The 17,910-nt window shown below is 60.1% G+C and overlaps 8 protein-coding genes across 8 annotated transcripts in view; 4 read left to right on the plus strand and 4 right to left on the minus strand.

The window, feature by feature from the left end:
- Positions 1 to 1,496: 1,496 nt before the first annotated feature.
- Positions 1,497 to 2,980, plus strand: IE81DRAFT_325947 (hypothetical protein). The gene is made up of 4 exons (XM_025514666.1): positions 1,497 to 1,886; positions 1,955 to 2,062; positions 2,134 to 2,253; positions 2,350 to 2,980. The coding sequence occupies exons 1-4, from the start codon at positions 1,854 to 1,856 to the stop codon at positions 2,605 to 2,607; spliced, it is 519 nt and encodes a 172-aa protein (XP_025367177.1). The 5' UTR covers positions 1,497 to 1,853; the 3' UTR covers positions 2,608 to 2,980.
- A 15-nt stretch (positions 2,981 to 2,995) lies between these two features.
- IE81DRAFT_349620 (transcription factor Tfb4) lies at positions 2,996 to 4,405 on the minus strand (the record flags this gene model as incomplete). Its single annotated transcript, XM_025516419.1, has 3 exons — positions 2,996 to 3,675; positions 3,755 to 3,957; positions 4,119 to 4,405. 3 exons carry the CDS (start codon positions 4,403 to 4,405, stop codon positions 2,996 to 2,998), a joined length of 1,170 nt encoding a protein of 389 aa, XP_025367178.1.
- Positions 4,406 to 4,671: 266 nt separating this feature from the next.
- On the plus strand, positions 4,672 to 7,348 carry IE81DRAFT_325950 (putative FRS1-phenylalanyl-tRNA synthetase, beta subunit, cytosolic). Its single transcript, XM_025514667.1, has 5 exons — positions 4,672 to 5,166; positions 5,288 to 5,799; positions 5,922 to 6,324; positions 6,410 to 6,785; positions 6,860 to 7,348. Exons 1-5 carry the CDS (start codon positions 4,864 to 4,866, stop codon positions 7,192 to 7,194), a joined length of 1,929 nt encoding a protein of 642 aa, XP_025367179.1. The 5' UTR covers positions 4,672 to 4,863; the 3' UTR covers positions 7,195 to 7,348.
- IE81DRAFT_325951 (hypothetical protein) lies at positions 6,860 to 8,989 on the minus strand. Its single transcript, XM_025514668.1, has 2 exons — positions 8,633 to 8,989; positions 6,860 to 8,529 (listed from the first exon to the last, which is right to left on the minus strand). Exons 1-2 carry the CDS (start codon positions 8,925 to 8,927, stop codon positions 7,331 to 7,333), a joined length of 1,494 nt encoding a protein of 497 aa, XP_025367180.1. The 5' UTR covers positions 8,928 to 8,989; the 3' UTR covers positions 6,860 to 7,330.
- Positions 8,990 to 9,194: 205 nt separating this feature from the next.
- IE81DRAFT_325952 (WD40 repeat-like protein) lies at positions 9,195 to 11,266 on the minus strand. Its single transcript, XM_025514669.1, has 4 exons — positions 11,047 to 11,266; positions 10,766 to 10,955; positions 10,371 to 10,659; positions 9,195 to 10,247 (listed from the first exon to the last, which is right to left on the minus strand). Exons 1-4 carry the CDS (start codon positions 11,072 to 11,074, stop codon positions 9,255 to 9,257), a joined length of 1,500 nt encoding a protein of 499 aa, XP_025367181.1. The 5' UTR covers positions 11,075 to 11,266; the 3' UTR covers positions 9,195 to 9,254.
- Positions 11,267 to 11,450: 184 nt separating this feature from the next.
- Positions 11,451 to 13,933, plus strand: IE81DRAFT_325953 (DUF1688-domain-containing protein). The gene is made up of 7 exons (XM_025514670.1): positions 11,451 to 11,701; positions 11,853 to 12,207; positions 12,319 to 12,546; positions 12,646 to 12,884; positions 12,989 to 13,085; positions 13,159 to 13,451; positions 13,537 to 13,933. Exons 1-7 carry the CDS (start codon positions 11,537 to 11,539, stop codon positions 13,564 to 13,566), a joined length of 1,407 nt encoding a protein of 468 aa, XP_025367182.1. The 5' UTR covers positions 11,451 to 11,536; the 3' UTR covers positions 13,567 to 13,933.
- IE81DRAFT_325955 (pseudouridine synthase) lies at positions 13,584 to 16,068 on the minus strand. The gene is made up of 6 exons (XM_025514671.1): positions 15,440 to 16,068; positions 15,280 to 15,338; positions 15,093 to 15,186; positions 14,451 to 14,999; positions 14,292 to 14,372; positions 13,584 to 14,211 (listed from the first exon to the last, which is right to left on the minus strand). The coding sequence occupies exons 1-6, from the start codon at positions 15,839 to 15,841 to the stop codon at positions 13,660 to 13,662; spliced, it is 1,737 nt and encodes a 578-aa protein (XP_025367183.1). The 5' UTR covers positions 15,842 to 16,068; the 3' UTR covers positions 13,584 to 13,659.
- Positions 16,069 to 16,765: 697 nt separating this feature from the next.
- Positions 16,766 to 17,910, plus strand: part of IE81DRAFT_317172 (PLP-dependent transferase) — a 4,045-nt gene continuing 2,900 nt past the window's right edge. The window contains exons 1-4 of the mRNA XM_025512576.1: positions 16,766 to 17,050; positions 17,162 to 17,209; positions 17,312 to 17,348; positions 17,487 to 17,860. Coding sequence (XP_025367184.1) covers positions 16,835 to 17,050; positions 17,162 to 17,209; positions 17,312 to 17,348; positions 17,487 to 17,860 — 675 coding nt within the window. The 5' untranslated portion in view covers positions 16,766 to 16,834. The remainder of the gene's footprint in view (positions 17,051 to 17,161; positions 17,210 to 17,311; positions 17,349 to 17,486; positions 17,861 to 17,910) is intronic.

Consider the following 17,910-nt stretch of genomic DNA (forward strand, 5'->3'; position numbering starts at 1 on the left):
CACAGCCACCTCCACATCACTACAGCGCACTTGCCTACCTGCGCACATTGACCGCAGCCCAGCGCTCTTCCAGCGCCCTTGCATCTTCCCCCAGTGCCCCTTGGTGCACTTCATTTGGTGCTTCTCAACGCACTTGACACTTTGGAAGCTCATATCTCCATGAGTTTGCGACCCCAGCCCAAACCCTTCACACATGCTAAATGACTCCTTTGACCCTCTCCAATGCCCTGCTAGGGTCACATAAACTCCCAAATTTCAGAGGCGCCACCAGCCAAAATCACCCCGCACTTGCGCTTTGCGCCTCCTCACGCAAAAACGGCTATCGCAAATCCAAAACTTTTCTGCCACAAGACACTCCTCAATGTGCTCTACAAACTGGCTATCAAACATCTCCAACCCTAATTCCAGACACCCTTGTAACCCTAACCCTAAGATCCTGGCAAGGTCTCCAGTCAAGAAGACCGATTGGCTACGTCTTGGATCTTGGTTGAAGGATCACTTGGGTGACGAAGTCGATGACAAGCGGGTGGATGCGCTGGAACTTTTAGATAGACCCCGTGACCGTCGTTCGGAACAAAAGAGTCAAGTCATCCCTCTTCGCCTCGCGGCCACGACGCAAAACATGAGGAGACGAAATTTCGACGCTATCAGCGCCATGACGGCGGAGGATCATCCCTCGAGCACCATCCTCGACTCAAAAGCGCTCTCGTCTCGTGTCCCATGTCAGAACCGCGCTCGCACGCCTCTGACGAATGTGACCCCGCCCCGAGGGCGAGGGCGACCGGATCTTGGCGCCATTCGCGCGAATGAGGCGACCACACCTTTCCTTTGATCCTTGTCGCAAGTACTGCCTCTATTCGCTCGGTCCGCTAGCCTGAGTCGAGAGCCCGTCTCCCCGGCCTAGATGCCTCGATCCATACGTCAGTGTAGCGTGCGTCTCAAACCTCAAGATTCTGCTCTGGCGTAGTAGTCAAGGCGCACTCGACGTTGCGGATGCAGAGCTCAACGCGCACGATTGCTGTTGCGCTAGGCAATCAACATGCACGCACGCAGTGCATCCAAAGCAGTCACAGTCTCGAGTCAAAAGTCAAAGAGTCAAAAACATGTTTCAGTCAGAAGAGTCGTGAGATGTTGACTTGTGAGCGCAAATCACCGAGAATCGCAACGTATCACGTGCTGCCAGATCTCTTTGCGCATCGCGTACGTGCGTGCGTGAGGCAGTGCCGCGCAAAGCGAGCGCGCACACACGATCCGCGCGAGCACGCATGCAGGCAGGACTTTCTCCCCCATCACTCACCATCACCATCCGACACGACGCGCGCGCCCGCCCGCCCGCGCGCACCGGCGCCATGCAGACGTATCCCAAAGCCATCGATGAATGGCGGGGCAGACACATCGTCGTGAGCTCTGCCAGCGAACAGTCACTGTGTCACGTCCCGCTGGAGTGGTTGTTGCAATGCGGAGCGCTAGACTGCTGCGAGCTATTGCGATGGATGGTGGGCGTGTGCGTGGTGGAGGATGGCACGCTGAGTCGTGCGGATGGGGCAAGGTTGGATGAGGCATCTTTGCTGGCATGTGCGGATCAAGTCGTTCGACTCCTGTACACTCGCGCAGGTGAGTTGTGCAACAACGTGGGAGCGGGTGTGGGGTGCGCCCGGAGCTGCGTGGCAGAGCGATGAGCGGGTGCAGCCCTGCCCTGCCCCCCACTCCAAAGCTAAAGTGCGCACGCACCAACTGCTCTTCCACGACGCAACCCCTGCACAGATGGCCAAGCGCAACCCTTCACCTACACAAAGGGGCCCCGCTTCAAGTACGCTCGCCGAGCACCCGCTGCTGATGCGGAGCAGAGCACAATGAGCCACTCGAGTCGCTCCAGCACGAATCAGGTAAGCGCGCGCGCACGCAGCACCTGACCATGTCTCGCTTGCCCCGTGCTCACTCGCCATCCCCACAGTCTGCATTCCGATTCCGTGTAGCGGTGCGAGACTTTTCGTGTCTGCTGACGGGCGACCCAGCAGAAGAGTGCGTTGCGGCCCACATCATCCCTCAAAGTCGACCAGAGGTGTGTTGCGGATGATCGTACAAATCGCGCTTGCCCAGAACTCTGACCCACCCCACTCCCTCGGCTCGCAGTACTACACTGAAATCGTGGGCAGGGAGGTCACGTATCCCTTCTTGACGGAGCACGGCATCACGCTCAATCATGCCATGCATCGTGCGTACGACAATGGCGATTTTGCGCTGTGGCCGAGAGTGAGTGCAGTGCGCACGATTGCATGCTCGCACGATTCGTACGCACGCGCTCATCGCACGCACGCGCTCATCGCACGCACGCACGCACGCACGCAGGGAGAAGACCTCATCGTGCACTACTTTATGCCAAAGATGCTCAAACGTCGAGCTCATCACGGACAAGTCATTCATCGGTCTCACTTTCGCGTGCAGGACGAGTCGGAGCTGCCCAATAAGCAGCTCCTCATGTTTCACTACCAGCAATGCGTCATCAAGTACCTGCGCGGCTTTGCTGCTGGATTCGAGAGCGGTGGTGGGGAAGCACAAGTGGGAGGGGCAAGCGGAGGCGAGGGAAGCGAAAGACTAGAGGAATAGAAGCGAGGGCGCGGGAAGGGAGAACGAAGAGAGGAGGAGGAACAAGAGCCACAAGAAGCGCAATCGCGCGCAGGAAGAGAGGAGGAGGAACAAGAGGCACAAGAAGTGCAATCGCTCGCACGAAGAGAGGAGGAGGAACAAGAGCCACAAGGAGTGCAATCGCGCGCACCACCACCACCATCGCAGCAGCAGCGCAATCGGCCGCGCCGTCGCGCGCGCATCAGATCCCTCCATTGTATTCTTGCGTCACCCAACACAAATGTCATCCTTTACACTCTGCGGTTTGCGATGCGCATGTGCGGGGCGTACGGGGCGTGCATCGTGCCGCTAGCCAATGCCCGTGTGAGTGTTGCGCCCATATAAATCTCCTGCTCCTGATGACGTAGCCTCACACGCCGCGCGTGTGCCCACGCATCGCATCATCTCCCTCCTCCTCTTCCTCCCCCCCTTCCACCAGCACCACACCCATCGCCCGTGCCTCCTTTTTGAATCTTTCCACTTCCTTTCCAAAAGCAGCACCGCACGTGACGCAGCTCTTTCTTGGGGAACAAAAGATGGACAAGCATCGACTGCAGACGTAGCCCACTTCGACGATGCGGCGATGACAAAAGCAGCTGGCGCGAAAGTCGATGGTGGAAGAGTTCGGAATGACGAGGTGAGGACGGATGGAGCTTGCTGGGAGGAATGCCGAGAGGAGCGTCTGGAGGAGATGCGCTGGATGGTGCAGGGCAATGTAGTTGCCGCGAGTGAGGTAGGTGGACTGCTGAAGAAAGGCAGACGAAGCGGGTGCTGCTGCTGCTGCTGCTGCGCCATCACTCTCTCCTTCTTCTTCTTCTTCTCGAGATGCCTCGCCGGCGCCGCCTAGGCGACAAACGTCGATGACTACGCCACGCTTCTGAGCTCCAAAGATGCAGTTCATCATGGGCACGTATTGTCCAGATTGATCTTCCGATGCCGATATGATGAGGATGCGCTTGCCCTGCTGCTGCGAGTGGGAAGGAGTGCGACCTGCTTCGGGGTTGATGCCTGCTGCCGCGCTTGCCGCCGTCGGATCCAGCCGATTGAGATCTGTGCGCGTGCGCGGGTCAGCGCGGGGCCCGTACGTACCTGCAAGTCGTGAGTGCCCTTGCGCGCGCCGCTCACTCACAACATAGAGCACGAGCGACGGCAGTGACGATGGCCACATCCTCCCTTGCTTGCTCGATGGTGAGGTCACGCAGAAAGGAAGCTACGCCTGCGCGCACGCTCTCTTCCAGTTGAGCGAAGCGCGAGTATGTGTTGGCATCTGAAGTGACTGCCGTCGTTGTTGTTGTTGTTGCCGCTGCCTCCAGCGTCGAGTAGATGAGGCGCCTTTGGAAGCGCGTGCGTGAGCGTGAGCGTGTGCGTGTGCGTGAGCGTGTGCGTAAAGACGCGGGTGAGTGAGACAAGCAGTGCACCACGCCCGCGCCGCCCGCCGCCCGCCGCCCGCCGCCCGCCGCCCGCCGCTTGCCGCTTGCCGCTCCACCACTCACGCATCGCCATTGCCCGCAGCGTAGATCACCACTCCATTGCCGTGCTGCAAACCCACGTGAGCATTCAAAAAGATGATGATCTCATCCAGCGCTCTCGCCATGAGCCGCAACCCCTCGCCGCCGCCGCTCAACCTGGTCCACGACAGCGGCGATACATCGACGACGAGGGCGAGAAAGTCGGTGGTTGTTGAAGCGGAGGCGGACACAGCACCAGCATTGGCTGAAGCTGACGATGACGACGACGACGACGACACGCCGCTTGTGGCTACATCCTTGATGTGCGACATGTCGTCGGGTGGTGGTGGTGGGGGGGGGGAGAGAGAGCAAAGAGGGGGCGTGGCGTGGAGGTGCTGATGGAGTGCATCACCGCACACGCACACGCACACGCACACGCACCCGCACATGCACGCCTGGCGTATAGCGCACACTCTCTCGCGCGAGAAAAAGTGTGCGCTGCGCGGGGCGCGCTAGACTCGTGACTCGGGCGCGAGCATCGATTCGATCACGACTCGCGACTGCAGCGCAGCGGCATCTTCCTGACTCGTGACTGCGACAAAGAGAGAAGGTTGACTCAAGACTCACGACTGACTGGCTCGATGCATCACCAAGCACTCGCGACTCGTGCGCACTACACTCGCACACACACACGCACGCACACACACCCACCCACACACCCACACCCACCCACACACACCCACACACACCCACACACACACCCACACACACACGCCAGCGCCCCGCAAGGATGCCGACAGTCACGCTGGACAAGGCAGACTTCTTTGCGGCACTGGGCAAAGAGTACACGACAAAGGCATTCGACGAGCTGTGCTTTCAATTCGGCATCGAGTTGGATGAAGATACAACGCAAGAGGTTGCGGGGACAAACGAGAGGCCGCAGTTGAAGATCGACATTCCAGCCAATCGGTATGATTTGCTGTGTCTAGAGGGCATCTCGCGCGCATTGCGAGTGTTCTTGGGCGAGCAGGAGCAGCCTTTGCTGAGAGCCATTGCACCCGCCAATGTCATCCAGCTGCACGTCAAGGATAGCGTGAGTGGGAGTGGCGGCGTGGTCATCTCATCTGCCGCGCAGGCACGCCCGCACGCCCGCACGCCCGCATACACGCTCACCACACACACTCCACCCCCCGCTCCCCGCTCCCCTCCCCCAGGTCAAGGCCATCCGACCCTTTGTGTCCGGTGCGGTGCTGCGAGGCGTGCGCTTCACTCCTCAAAACTATGCCAGCTTCATCGACTTGCAGGACAAGCTGCATCAGAATCTGGGCAGACGCAGGACGCTGCTGTCCATGGGCACGCACGATCTGGACACCATCTCTGGCCCCTTCACCTACGAAGGCTTGCCACCCAGCGACATTTCCTTTGCGCCGCTCAACAGACCGGGTCAAGTGATGGATGGGCCGTTGCTGATGAAGACGCTCGAGGCGGATCGTCACCTCAAGCCCTACCTCTCCATCATCGCGGACAAGCCGCGCTACCCGGTCATCCTCGACAGCAATCGTACCGTCTGCTCCCTTCCCCCCATCATCAACTCTGAGCACTCCAAAATCACCCTCAACACTCGCAACGTCTTTATCGACATGACAGCCACTGATCAGACAAAGATGGCCTTTGCTCTCAACATTCTCGTCGCCATGTTTGCAGAGTACACCGAGGAGCCTTTCGTGTGAGTTGGGCGCGAGTTGGGCGAGGCGAGGGGGAATGGATGCGCAGGCGGGCGGGCGGACGCTGGGTGCTGACTCGATTCGCTCGCGCGCGCACGCACACACGCCCCCCCCCCCCCCCCAGCATCGAACCCATCGCAGTCATCTCGGCAGACGGATCGCGCACATTGACGCCCGACTTGTCATCGCGATCGACGACTGTTCGCGCGTCCTACATCAACAGCTGCACCGGTCTAGCGCTCTCTTCCGACGAGATCGTGGCGCTGCTTGCACGCATGGGACACTCTGCGCGCGTCTCCAACGATGCCAATGTAGTAGAGGTGGCAGTGCCATGCACCAGGCCGGACATTATGCACGAGTGCGACTTGATGGAGGACGTGGCCGTGGCGTATGGCTTTGACAACCTGCCACGACGCTTTCCCAAGACCAACACCGTCGCGCAGCCGCTGCCCATCAACAAGCTCAGCGATCTGGTCAGACGGGAATGCGCATATGCAGGGTGGATCGAAGTGCTTCCTTTGATCTTGGTGAGCAAAAAGTCGACTGACTTCGCGAAAGAAAGCCAGGCAGCCACCCCCCAAACTGACTCGCCGCGTTCCCGCACCGGTATAGTGCTCCCACGACGAAAACTTTGCCAATCTGCGACGCAGCGATGATGGAAGCACGGCGGTAGTCTTGGAAAATCCAAAGACTGCCGAGTACCAAGTCATTCGCACTTCGCTCTTGCCAGGCATTCTCAAGACGCTGCGAGAGAATCGAGCGCACGCTCTTCCTCTGCGCGTCTTTGAAGTGTCGGACATTGCGGTCAAGGATGCGCATGACCGCGATCCTCAACGCGGCGCGATCAACAAGCGGCACGTCTCTGCGGTATACGAGGATAAAAAAGCTGCTTTTGAGGTGGTGCATGGACTGTTGGATCTGGTCATGCGCAAGCTGCAAGTATCGCGAGGTCGAGCGCGAGGCAACTACTACATCGAGGAAGCCGACGGTAAGTGCGAGCGCGTGCGCGTGGTGCGGGCCCCTTGCTGAACTGCGTCACGCCCCCTCCACCCACCCAAACAGATTCCACCTTTTTGCCTGGAAGAGGAGCGGCAATCTTTTACATTCCCAGCAAAGATTCGCGCGATCAGGACCCTGCTGCGGTGGAGCTACCTTCGACAGCACCACCAGCGTCCGAAGCGAACCCCTCCATCCCGCTTCCTCAACAGGGCAAAGAAGCACCACCTCCTTCTGCGCTTGCAAAAGCCGCACAAGCCGTTTCGTCTGCCGTCACTCCGATCAAGGCGAAGGCGATTCGGATCGGTTCCCTCGGGGTGGTGCATCCGCTCGTCCTCAAAGCCTTTGGTGTGGATTACCCTTGCTCAGCCATCGAGTTCGAGCTCGAGCACTTTTTGTAGGTGCGTGCGTGCGCGTGCGCGCAACGACTTGGCACTTGTGGACGCGCGCAATAACATGTCACGTCACTTGTAGACGGGCGCAATGTCATCGCATCGATGCGAGCGGAACAATACAGGCTGGGGATATCGTGTGCATCTACGCCCCACGAATGCGCTTGCCAGGCAGCGCATCCACATCCTTGTAGTCTCGCGCCGTCCAATCCCACGTGTGCACCAAGACGCCCTCCTTTGGTCTCTCTTCGTTTGCCGAGTTGAGGACGTGAGATGATGCGGTGATGGCTTGCTGAGCAGCGAGCGGGTTGGTAGCGATCAGTGCGCCAGCTCGATGCGTATCCAGCACCGCTTCCTCTTCCTCCTCCTCCTCCATCGCACCCTCATCTTGACTCGCGAGCGCAGCGGCGCAAGCAGCCTCGCGCGCCGAATCTGCCAAGAGCGACCTGATCGCTGCAGAGAGCGCATTCTCCACATCGACGAGGGGCTTGAAATGTTCGCGCGATGCTGGAGCGCCGTGAAAGACTCGCTCGACGCCCGCCGCGTCGTATACAGGCAGCGGATCCTTGGTCCGCTGAACACGACGAGACAGCGCGGTGCCTACGGCTGCACGCATGGCCGTGTTGGTGGTGGACGAAGAAGAGGCGATTGGGTGAGTGGACCGGCCATCCGGCTTGAGAGGGGCAAATGCGCCGCTAGATGTGACGAGATGGGATGGAGCTGGTGCGAATGGGGAGCACGTAGGGCGAGCAGATGCGCCTTCGTATAGCGAATCCGACGGTTCGAAACGTCGACGATTGGCTAGCGAGAGCGCCAATGATCGTCGTGTTGCGAGCGAAGAGGCGTGGGCTGATGAGCTTGGCGTTAGCGTGGCTAAAGGTGCGCTGGAAGACTCTTTCAGCAAGGTGCGATAGTCGTTGGCGAATGCTCGCATGGACGATGGGGCAGGAGCATCGTGCGCATCCTGCGCATAAGCGTGGTCGTGGTGTTGCGTTGGCAGATCGTCCACTCGCGACGCTTCCCACGCTATCCTGCCCGTCTGCGGTCTTTGCACTTCCGTCGGCGTTCCTTGTCGTCGCTCCACCCTCTGCTCGTCGTCGCGCTGCACGATCAGCCGACCAGCATGCTCGACATCGTGCAGCACAACGTGCTCATCAGGCAACCAATCCGGTGTGATTGCGCGTCGTTTTCGTGGCACAGAGTCGGACGACTCTGCCTCGCCCTCGCCCTCCTCCTCCTCCTCCTCCTCCTCCTCCTCGTGCTCCTCCATCACTCTCATCAGCTCGAGATCCGGAACAATCTCCCGCGGCACCGCCGCGTAATGCACCTCTTGACCACGCACGTCTGTGGCGAGTGCGAGGTGTGAGCTGATGGATGCATGGGGGGGAAATCGATGGCCCCCTCTTCTCTCCGCCTGCCCGCCGCGCGGGCCCCCACTGCCACTCACCCTGTATGCTAGACGCACCACTCGGCGCCCTGGCTCCGCCCTGCTGCTGCAACCACTGCACCACCTCCCCCACATCCGCAACCTCTTGCAATGCGCAAACGACATCCCAAGCGTTCGGCCTCCTTCTCCCCGCATGCTCTCCACGCTCCGCGCATCTCCTGCCGAGCAGCTCCACGTATCGAAGGCACACTTCGGTCAAGAGGTGCACGGAGCGCGTCGATACGCGCTCAAAGCGCGTCGCTAGGATACGAGCGACGCTCAGTTGAAGTTGAGAAGCGTGACGATGCGCCGTCATGGTGGGTGCTCAGTCAGCGCAGCGCAACGTCGTGGTGGTGGTGGTGGTGGTGGTGGTGGTGGTGGTGGTGGTGGTGAAGTTGAAGGGACGGGGAATACCAGGCGCATGTGCATGCGTCGCGAGTGTGACGCGTAAGTCGCGGCGCATCTCGCGCTCCTCCACTCTGCGCGCGCGCGCGCGCACACTCTCACTCACACACACACACACTTACGCACACACACACACACACACACACATCACACACACACACGCACGCACGCACTCTCTCTCTCTCCGCGTGGGTATACATCCATGGCATCTGGTCGACACGCGCGCCCACGCTCCACGCTACACTGCCAACGCTCTCAGATTCCTGCCCGACACGACGGCCATCCAGTAATCTTCCGCCGCCGCCGCCGGCGTCGCCACAACAGCCTTGCTGCTGCGCTTCTCAAACGGCCTGAGCCACGCGCAGTTGTTCACGCACGCATCCACCGAGTGCGCCAATACCGGATTCTCCACCATACCTCCAATCTGCGCTGCTGCTGCTGCTGCTGCTTGTTCGCCGCTGCTGGGAGCAGGAGAAGCAGAGTAGGACGTGCTTGGCGTGTGCGCCGGTGAAGGTTGTTCGCTGCTGCTGCTCGTCGCGCCTCCTGCTCCTCCTCGACCGTTGCGTGACCGTCTACCTTGGGCCGATGCGCTGCGAAGAGTGCTAGATGCCAAATCGTACACCAACACTTGCCCATCATCGCTCGTCGTGCTGATCATGCCCTTGCTCGACGAAGAGCTGCTTCCCGCACCCGGTGGACCCCAAGCGACGGAATTGATCGATGCTGCATGTCCTCTCAACTCCAAAATGGGCGATCCGGGCGCCCTGACATCGAGGATAGAGACGACGTTGGTGTCCGCTGCGAATGTGGCCAGGTAGTTTGCGTCCCAGGGATTAAAGGCGATGCGAAGCAGGGGAAACGGCATGATGCCGTTGCGACCTCCTGCTCCGCCGCCGCCACCGCCACCGCCACCGCTGCTAGAACTTGCGCTGCTGGATTGCGGCGCGCCAGTCTCGTAGATGATGGTGCTGTGCTCCAACGACCGGAGATCGAATACGCGCACGCTCCCATCCGCACCCACGCTCGCAAACACGTCCGATGAGCCTGGACACCAGTCCACGTCGTACACTTCTCGATCATGCGCAATGAGCTGCGTGAGAGCTGTGCGAGTGGGCAGATCCCAAATGGTGCACGTCGTGTCGATGGAGGAGGTGACGACGAGTGACGGCGAGGGAGCGTTCCAGCTGAACGACGTCAAGGGCGCGGGTGGTGAGGTGGAATTTTTGCTGGCCTGTTGGGGGAGGGCACACGCATCGAGTCGGAATTCAGCCCGCATGGCGATGAGGTCTCGGCTGGCTGGCTGGCTGGGCGCCCGCCCGCCCACGCTCGCTCGCTCGCTCGCTGCGCCACTCACATGTGCCAGCACGCTCTTTTCCACGAGCGAAAAGGGCAAGCGTGTATGCGCAGCGCCAACGAAACCACCGCCGCTGCTAGCAGCCGCCTCTTCATCCTGCTGCTGCTGCTGCTGCTGCTGCTGATCCGAAGCGCACTCCCATATCCTCAGACAATCTGCAGTGGTGGCTAGCAGCTCTCTGTCCTGCCAAGCTTCTGAAGCATCGCCGCTGGACAGCGTGGATGGTTGCCAAGCTATCTTGCTAGCGGGATAGGGATGCGGAGTGCTGGCCAGCGCATCGAAATACGGCCTGCGTGTGCGAGTGGGTGTGCGAGTGCGTGTGCGTGAATGTGAATGTGAGCTGTTGTACATCTTGCACGCGCCCGCCCACCCACGCGTCCGCGCACGCAGCTCACCCATCGCTGCCATTCCTCACTCCCAGCACCTGCACCTCGTTGTTCGCCTCTTCCACAAAGCTGCTGATGGCCACTCGAGCTCCTATTGCACCTGCACCTGCACCTGCGACCATGCCTGTCCGTGGAGCGTACAGCTCGCTGCGTGATCGGGCGGATGGAGCATTGGACCACGTCACACCGTAGATTGGCCCTGATAGTACGCGAGGGGGGGCATCAGTAGGGAAGTGGTCTGCGTGAGCAATGCGTGCGAGGGAGGTTGCACGCGCAGCAAGGGTACTCACATGGTGCAGTGTAGTCAAAGATGGACATTACTGCAGAGGGGGAGAGGGGGGGAGGTGGAGGTGTTGTCGGTGGCGGTGTTGGTGGTGCGCGAGCAAGGGGGCTGGGGGCGGGGAGATGGTGGTGGTTGCGTTGCGCGCACAATGTACGTTTGCACGAATGTGAATGTGAATGTGAATCACAATTGAATGTCTGCGCCGTGAGCCCGTGACTTGACTTGACTTGCTTTTTTGCGCCCGCGCCCGTATGCCATGCCATGCCTGCCTGCATGCGCACAAGCACAAGCACGCGCACGGACGCGGACGCGGACGCGGACAAACGTGGCGGTGCACGCCGCGCGCACCCAACAATCAACCGTCAACGCACACCTAAACACCGCGCTTATCTCTGCAAACGCGCGCCCCCAGCATGACCACCACCACCATCACCACCATCACCCGCACGTGACCAACCAACCAACCAACCAACCAACCAACCAACCCCCTCCCGGCCATGTCGAACGACGACGACGTCGAGACATATCTGCGCTCATTGCCTGCCATTCGCGAACGATGCGCCAGCGTGTTCAAATTGGCTGAACAAGGCAAGCTGGATTGGTTCGATTACCAGCCTGACAAGCTGCCCGACGTCGTGCGCTACTGCACATCCATCGTCAAGGTGCGTGTGCGTGTGCGTGTGCGCGCGGTTGTATGCGCTTTGCTCGCTCGCGCCCTCACACACCCGCTCACCCACCCCGCTTACCCATCCGCTCACCCCGCTCACCCACCCACCTGCTCCATGCTACCTTTCCTCTGCGCGCGCAACGCAGCGCGATTATCCGAACATCGACAGCATTCCACCGCACGGCAGGTGGAGGCACTTTGGAGAAGGGCGAATCGCTGCTATGCGATCGCAGTGGAATGCGCGTGCGCATGCGCATGCGCACGCCAATGCCAATGCCAATGCCAATGCCGATACCCATACAGATTCGCCGGCGCTGGAAGAAGCTCGCTCGTTGGTGGATCTGTTCATCGTGTCGGTGTTGCTGGATGCGGGTGCTGGTGCTGCTTGGGCATACAAGGAGCCTGATACGGGCGAGCGCGTTGGTAGAAGCGAAGGTTTGGCCATCGCATCCCTTCACCTCTTCAAGCGAGGCCTGTTTGGCGACGCATCATCCGTTCGAGGTGCGTAGGCTCGTGCGTGCGTGGCCCCGTTGCACTGCCGTGCTCGCGCGGAAACTCCCCGCCAAACTCTGCTCATACTCATCCCCCCCCTCACTCGCTTCTGCCACGCAGCGCAAGCTCTGCAGCGCATCACACCCGAACAGCTGGCACAAGGCATGCAAGTGAGCCCGTCTAATCCCATGGACGGATTGCAAGGCAGAGCAGGTCTGCTCAAGAACCTCGGAGATACGCTGGCTAGCGATCAGCACGGCATCTTTGCTGCAGGTGGTGGTGGTGGTGGTGGTGGAGGTGGAGGTGGAGCAGACGATGCTTCTCATCGCAGACCCGGCTACCTGATCGGTGCGTTGGGGAAAGGGGGGGAAGGGGCGTGTGGTGTGATGGAAGATGCAAGCTAGTCTTGGAAGTCGCTCACTCTGCTAACCCCCGCCGCCGTCGCAGACTACCTCGCTTCGCACCCCAGCACCACGCGAGATGAGCAGGGTCAGGTTCACATCCAACTCTCGACGCTCTGGCATGCCCTCATCGTCGGCTTGGCACCCGTATGGCCCACAGAAGGTCGTACGCACCTCAAAGGCAAGAGTCTGGGCGATGCGTGGTCCTGTCACGCCTTGGCCCGAGAGCTGAACATCGACCAGACCGACCCCGCTTGCGTCGTTCCATTTCACAAGCTGACACAAGTGAGTGGCTGACTGGCTCGCTCGCTCGCTCGCTCGCGCGCGCGCGCATATGCCCTTGCCCCTGTTGACAAGCGCTCGCTCGCGAGCGATAACCCCCCCAACAGTGGTTATGCTACAGCATCGTCGAGCCGCTGGAAAAAGTGCTGGGTTGGCAAGTGATGGGCAAAGAGGCTCAGACTGGTCTGCCAGAATACCGAAATGGTGAGAGGAGAAGGGTGTTGTTTCGGCGCCCATGCTCACTCGCTCCATCGCCCCGCCTCGCATCGCCTCGCAGGAGGTCTGCTGATCGACCTGGGCGTGCTCGTACCTCGCCCAGCACTCTACGATGCAGGCTCGTGCGAACCGGGAGGCGGCGGCGGAGGCATACCCACGCTCAAACCTTCGCATCAAGCAGTGATCGAATGGAGAAGCTTGACAGTCGTCCTGCTCGATCGCATCGCCGACGGTATACGCCATCAGCTGGGCTTGAGCAGCGAGCAGCTCAGACTGGCACAGGTGCTAGAGAGCGCTACGTGGAAAGGAGGAAGGGAAATCGCAAAGCAGAAACGAGACGGCGCTCCTCCCATCGTGAGTGGGGCGCGCGCGCGAGCGCAGAGGAGCGATCCTTTGCATTCTCGCAAAGCGCTAACACACGCAGCACCGTGCCTCGCAGACCATAGATAGCGACGGCACCATCTTTTGAATCGCGCACGCTCGCTCGCTCGCTCGCTTCTCTTTCATCGCATGTATTCGCCCCATCGCAACGGCTGCGCTCCCTTTTCCCCCTCGCCCCGCCTCACCCATCAAACTCGTCCATCTTTCCGCGAAGAGCCTGTGCATCTTCATCTTCGCTATCGATCTCGATCTGAGCGCCCTCTTGCGCAGCGCTCGTGCCCGTATTGACCGCTTCGGGCCTAAAAGCCCCCTTGGGCTGTCCACCCGCCGCTCTTCTCTGCTCGCCCACTTTCAAAATCGCGCTCTGCGGAATGTTTCCGCGCGGATTGAGATAGTCGAAATCCGGACCTTGAAAGACGTCCAGATAATTGAGCCACTTTGCGAATTCCGAAGTCTCTTCTTCCGTCTTGATGATGCGATCGTAGATGAACGTCTGCTTGAACGCTTGCATGCGCTCGGCAAAGTCCTTGTAAGTGACGGGCGATCGCTCCTCTGCCCCCGGCTGAACTTTGGCCACCTTGAGATTGTAGCCGCCAAAGAGCGGCTCTTCTAGTAGCAGGCCCAATCCTGGCGCTTTGGGCACGTGGATGCGCGCAGGTCCATACGTCTCTGGAATCAGCGATGCTGGTGCTCCCGTGCGTCCCACCAGCACCAGCAGGCCAATCATCTTGCGCTGCCGATCGAGAGAAGGCGGACAGGAATGAGCCGGCTTGCGTGGGTGCGCGCGTGCGTTTGCGCGCGCGCGCCACTCACAATCTGGTGAAGCATAAAGGACTGTCCGTGAAACTTGATCGACAGCCATTCCGTCCCATCGATCTCTTTGGGATCGGAAATCTGTGGGCAGCAGTCGCGTCAGCAGCACATGCGGGCACACGCGGGCACAAACAGCCCCCCCAACACAAGACCACGCACCTCGAGATGTTTCATGACGCGATGCGCGCTGCGATCTCTAAAAGACTTTCCCACAGTGTAATTGTGGAAATTGTGACTTCCCGCATACTTTTGAAAGGCTTCCCTTACGCGCTCCACATGCTCCCCATCCATCCTCCACTTTTTCTTGTGCACCACATCCTCCGCATAGCTCTTTTCCGTCCCTTGGCTCCTCCAAAAGGGATGCTGCAGCAGCTGGCCCAGCAGCGAGACGTCTTTACCATGTTCGACGCCCTTGTCGTGCCAGTGCTTGAGCAGATCGTGCATGCTGCTTCCTGGTTTGGGCGGCAAAAAGACGTACGTGGGCAAGAGGTACTCGTACATCCTCGAGTCGCAGGATGTCCTGGCGTTGAAACTGTTCTGCACGCGCGTGAGACCCCAGATGCGCACATACTCCGGCAACAGATCGTTCACCGCACCCACCACTCCGCCTTGCGGCAGGTTGGGAGCCTCTAAGATGAGCTTGAGTGTGAGGAGGTTACCAGCGGCATGCACGCCGCGATCTGTTCGAGCGGCTCGTTGAAGGCCGACCTGGGTTGTGCGCGGGCGCGGGCGCAGGAGCCCGTGTCAATTTTCGCCTCCACCGTGATCAGCGCTTTACTTTTCCCCGACGCGAGGACTCACCTTGACGGGATTGACAGCGTTCTCTTTGGAGACTGCTCCCACCTTGCAAAAGGCATCGAAAATGTCTCCCTCGATCGTCTTGACGCCCGGATTGCTGGTGGTGGAGTGTGAAGCGCGGAGCGTGAGACGCAATGCCGCGGGCAAGGTGGATCGCGCGATTTGCCCGCCCCTCCACCAACCCACTCACATCTGCAGACCAGAGTAACCGATACCGCAGTAGCCAAAGTAGATGGCCACTTTGCGTTTCTGAAGTGCAGTACGAGCACGTGAGTGATTGCGATCGCGATCGGCGCTCGCGCGCTGTTGCACCCTCGCTCCCTGGTCCAAAGCACCCCGCGCTCGCTCACCGGCAATCTTGCACCCCTTTCACCATCCTCACCCACTGCTCTGCTCTCGCCTCCACCTCTATCGAAGCTGACATTTTGCCCGACATTTCTATTGGGTCGCAAGTCCCTGCCTCGCCCATCATCGTCTCCGTCTGCGTCTGCAACGGGTCCATCAACGCTGTCACTCGTGCTGGCCTTGGCGTCGGTGTGGACGTTGGCACTGGATTCGCCGAGCTGCTGCTGCTGCTGCTGCGCATTCCCCATGTCCGTGTCCAGCTTGATACGTTTGGATGACTGCTGGCCGTCTTGCTCCGTACCGCCCTGCTGCACCGCATTCGCATTTGCATGCGCACTCGCAACCTCTTGGCCTCGTTTGAGCTGCTGCTGCTGCTGGACAGCTGGGACAGCAGCCGAGTGGGACATGGTTCTGCTGCTGCTGCTGGCGCCAAAGAGGAGCGATGAAGCGAAGCGGCGGGGGCGCACACAGACCAGCCTGCTGTATGCGCGCAAAGACGAGCCAGAGCAGAGGGAAAACGTGTTGAGTGGCGGTGCTGCGGGTGTGCTGGTGTGCGTGATGGTGAGTGTGTGAGTGTGTGGGTGGTGTGGGTGGTGTGAGTGGTGTGAGGTGGAGTCACAAAGTCAAAAAGTCGAGACGAGGTAGCGTGCGTGCGTGCGCTCTACCCCTCATCTCCAGCTGGATCGATCAACGCGCCCGCCCGCGCCCGCGCCCTTTCTTCCCATTTCCTGCGCGGGGCCGCGGCCGACCAAAATCAAAAAATCCTGATCAAAGTTGAATCAAAATCACAATTTTGAATCCGAAATGCGGTCGCAATGCAATGCGCGGCACGTGACTCGTCCGCAAGCATGGCCTGATGCCGACACAACCCTCGCAGTCAAAGCAGGTCACACAACAGCCTGATGCATGCAGATGCTTACTCTTCTGCTATATATACATGTACATGTATTGCGCGACTATATAAAACGTGCTGCTGTTGCTGCTATATAGCTCCGCCCGCGCACGGACACATAGACACAAGTCAAAGGACTCGACCGCGTGATCACGATCGACTGCCGCCGCCATACGCGCTGGCTGCTGATTGACGCATGAAGGCCGCGTGCATGCGGATCGAGATTGCCGCGGCGCATTCAATTCACACATATCGGCCATGCGATGCTGCTGATGCGCGCGCGCGAGCGCTTCTTCCTCGAATACTGCTCCGATGGGTGCTGCGTGCGTGCGTGCTGCGTGCGTGCGTGCGTGCGTATACATGCATGGTCAGCACAATCGCGGTCAAGGTGACGAGGTGACGAGTGCACGGTCTATCTCTCTCCCCCTCTTCCCCTCCCTCTCCCTCTCTCTCCCTCCATCACCCAGCATCCACTCCACCCCATTCCACACAACTCGCAGCAGCAAAGATGGGATCGCTACTCTCCACCGATCGCAGCAGCGCATCCAGCAGCGGGCCACGCGCCAACCTGTCGACCAGAGGTGCCAGAAATGCGGCCGAGTTTGCGGATTTTGCCAGAAAGATGAGTTTGGCGAGGAATGTGTACGATGAGCGGGACAACCCCACCGGCATCGTCATCTTGGGCGTGGCGGATAATGGTCTGCTACGAGGGCAGCTGCTAAAGGTGGGTGTGGGTGGGTGTGTGTGTGCGCGCGCATGTCGAGCGTGCGTTCAGCAGGGCAGCGCAGAGGGCAGGGCAACCTCATGGGGCTCACGTGCATTCCCTTCCACGCAGTTCTTCAACGCTCAAGGCAATCTGGACTTGAATGCGAGGGAGTTGACGGTGCGTACACGGCGATGCTCCTGTGATCACTCGTGCGCATGCTGAGCGCATGCTTCCACCACTCATCTGCGCTCGCTACACTGCTGCACGCACCCCCCACAGTACGCAGACCGCATCTTTGCATCTCAGAGGCTGCTGGGTGAGCTGCTTCGCTAAGCCGTGCCGTGCCGTGCCGTGCCGTGCCACGTGATCTGCTTGCTGGTCACCATGGGCGCTTCACCTTGCTCGCCCCACTCGACCCGCTCACCCCCGCTCACCCGCTTTACGCTACGCGCAGTGGCGCTGTGCAAGCTCTTCAACGAGGTGCCAGACGGTGTACCACCGCTCACCGGACAGCACCATCACACCCGCCTCATCACCGCGCTCGAACCAGAACACATCATCATCGGATCCGGCGCGACCGGCATCCTGGACAATGCCAGCTGGGCGCTGTGCGATGCGGGGGATGGCATCCTGCTCAGCGTGCCCGCTTACAATGCCTTTTGGAACGATTTCAATACGCGTTCCCAAGTCCAGATTGTAGAGGTGCCCGTCAGCCCGGCAGATGTTCCCCTCGACATTGCTCAGCATGTGCAGGCCTACGAAAAGGCTTATCTAGATGCTACCAAGAAGGGAATCGATGTTAGGGTCCTCTTGCTCTGCAATCCTCACGTGAGCTAGCGCGGGCGTTTGCGCTTTCGCAAGCTCGTGCTGATTTGCCC

Source organism: Ceraceosorus guamensis (genome assembly GCF_003144195.1).
Source record: "Ceraceosorus guamensis strain MCA 4658 unplaced genomic scaffold IE81scaffold_83, whole genome shotgun sequence".
NCBI lineage: Eukaryota > Fungi > Basidiomycota > Exobasidiomycetes > Ceraceosorales > Ceraceosoraceae > Ceraceosorus > Ceraceosorus guamensis.

Coding starts and splice junctions, on each gene's coding strand:
- IE81DRAFT_325947 (XM_025514666.1), top strand. CDS start 1,854: ATGAGCCACTCGAGTCGCTCCAGCACGAATCAG. Junction 1,887..1,954: donor GTCGCTCCAGCACGAATCAG/GTAAGCGCGCGC, acceptor CCATCCCCACAG/TCTGCATTCCGATTCCGTGT. Junction 2,063..2,133: donor TCCCTCAAAGTCGACCAGAG/GTGTGTTGCGGA, acceptor CTCGGCTCGCAG/TACTACACTGAAATCGTGGG.
- IE81DRAFT_325950 (XM_025514667.1), top strand. CDS start 4,864: ATGCCGACAGTCACGCTGGACAAGGCAGACTTCTTTGCGGCACTGGGC. Junction 5,800..5,921: donor TACACCGAGGAGCCTTTCGT/GTGAGTTGGGCG, acceptor CCCCCCCCCCAG/CATCGAACCCATCGCAGTCA. Junction 6,786..6,859: donor CTACATCGAGGAAGCCGACG/GTAAGTGCGAGC, acceptor CCACCCAAACAG/ATTCCACCTTTTTGCCTGGA.
- IE81DRAFT_325951 (XM_025514668.1), bottom strand. CDS start 8,927: ATGACGGCGCATCGTCACGCTTCTCAACTTCAACTGAGCGTCGCTCGT. Junction 8,530..8,632: donor TGGTGCGTCTAGCATACAGG/GTGAGTGGCAGT, acceptor CACTCGCCACAG/ACGTGCGTGGTCAAGAGGTG.
- IE81DRAFT_325952 (XM_025514669.1), bottom strand. CDS start 11,074: ATGTCCATCTTTGACTACACTGCACCAT. Junction 10,956..11,046: donor CTTTGACTACACTGCACCAT/GTGAGTACCCTT, acceptor GCGTACTATCAG/GGCCAATCTACGGTGTGACG. Junction 10,660..10,765: donor GTGAGGAATGGCAGCGATGG/GTGAGCTGCGTG, acceptor TCGCACACGCAG/GCCGTATTTCGATGCGCTGG.
- IE81DRAFT_325953 (XM_025514670.1), top strand. CDS start 11,537: ATGTCGAACGACGACGACGTCGAGACATATCTGCGCTCATTGCCTGCC. Junction 12,208..12,318: donor CGACGCATCATCCGTTCGAG/GTGCGTAGGCTC, acceptor TCTGCCACGCAG/CGCAAGCTCTGCAGCGCATC. Junction 12,885..12,988: donor CATTTCACAAGCTGACACAA/GTGAGTGGCTGA, acceptor CCCCCCCAACAG/TGGTTATGCTACAGCATCGT.
- IE81DRAFT_325955 (XM_025514671.1), bottom strand. CDS start 15,841: ATGTCCCACTCGGCTGCTGTCCCAGCTGTCCAGCAGCAGCAGCAGCTC. Junction 15,339..15,439: donor AAAGGGGTGCAAGATTGCCG/GTGAGCGAGCGC, acceptor ACTGCACTTCAG/AAACGCAAAGTGGCCATCTA. Junction 14,373..14,450: donor GCGTCATGAAACATCTCGAG/GTGCGTGGTCTT, acceptor TGCTGCCCACAG/ATTTCCGATCCCAAAGAGAT.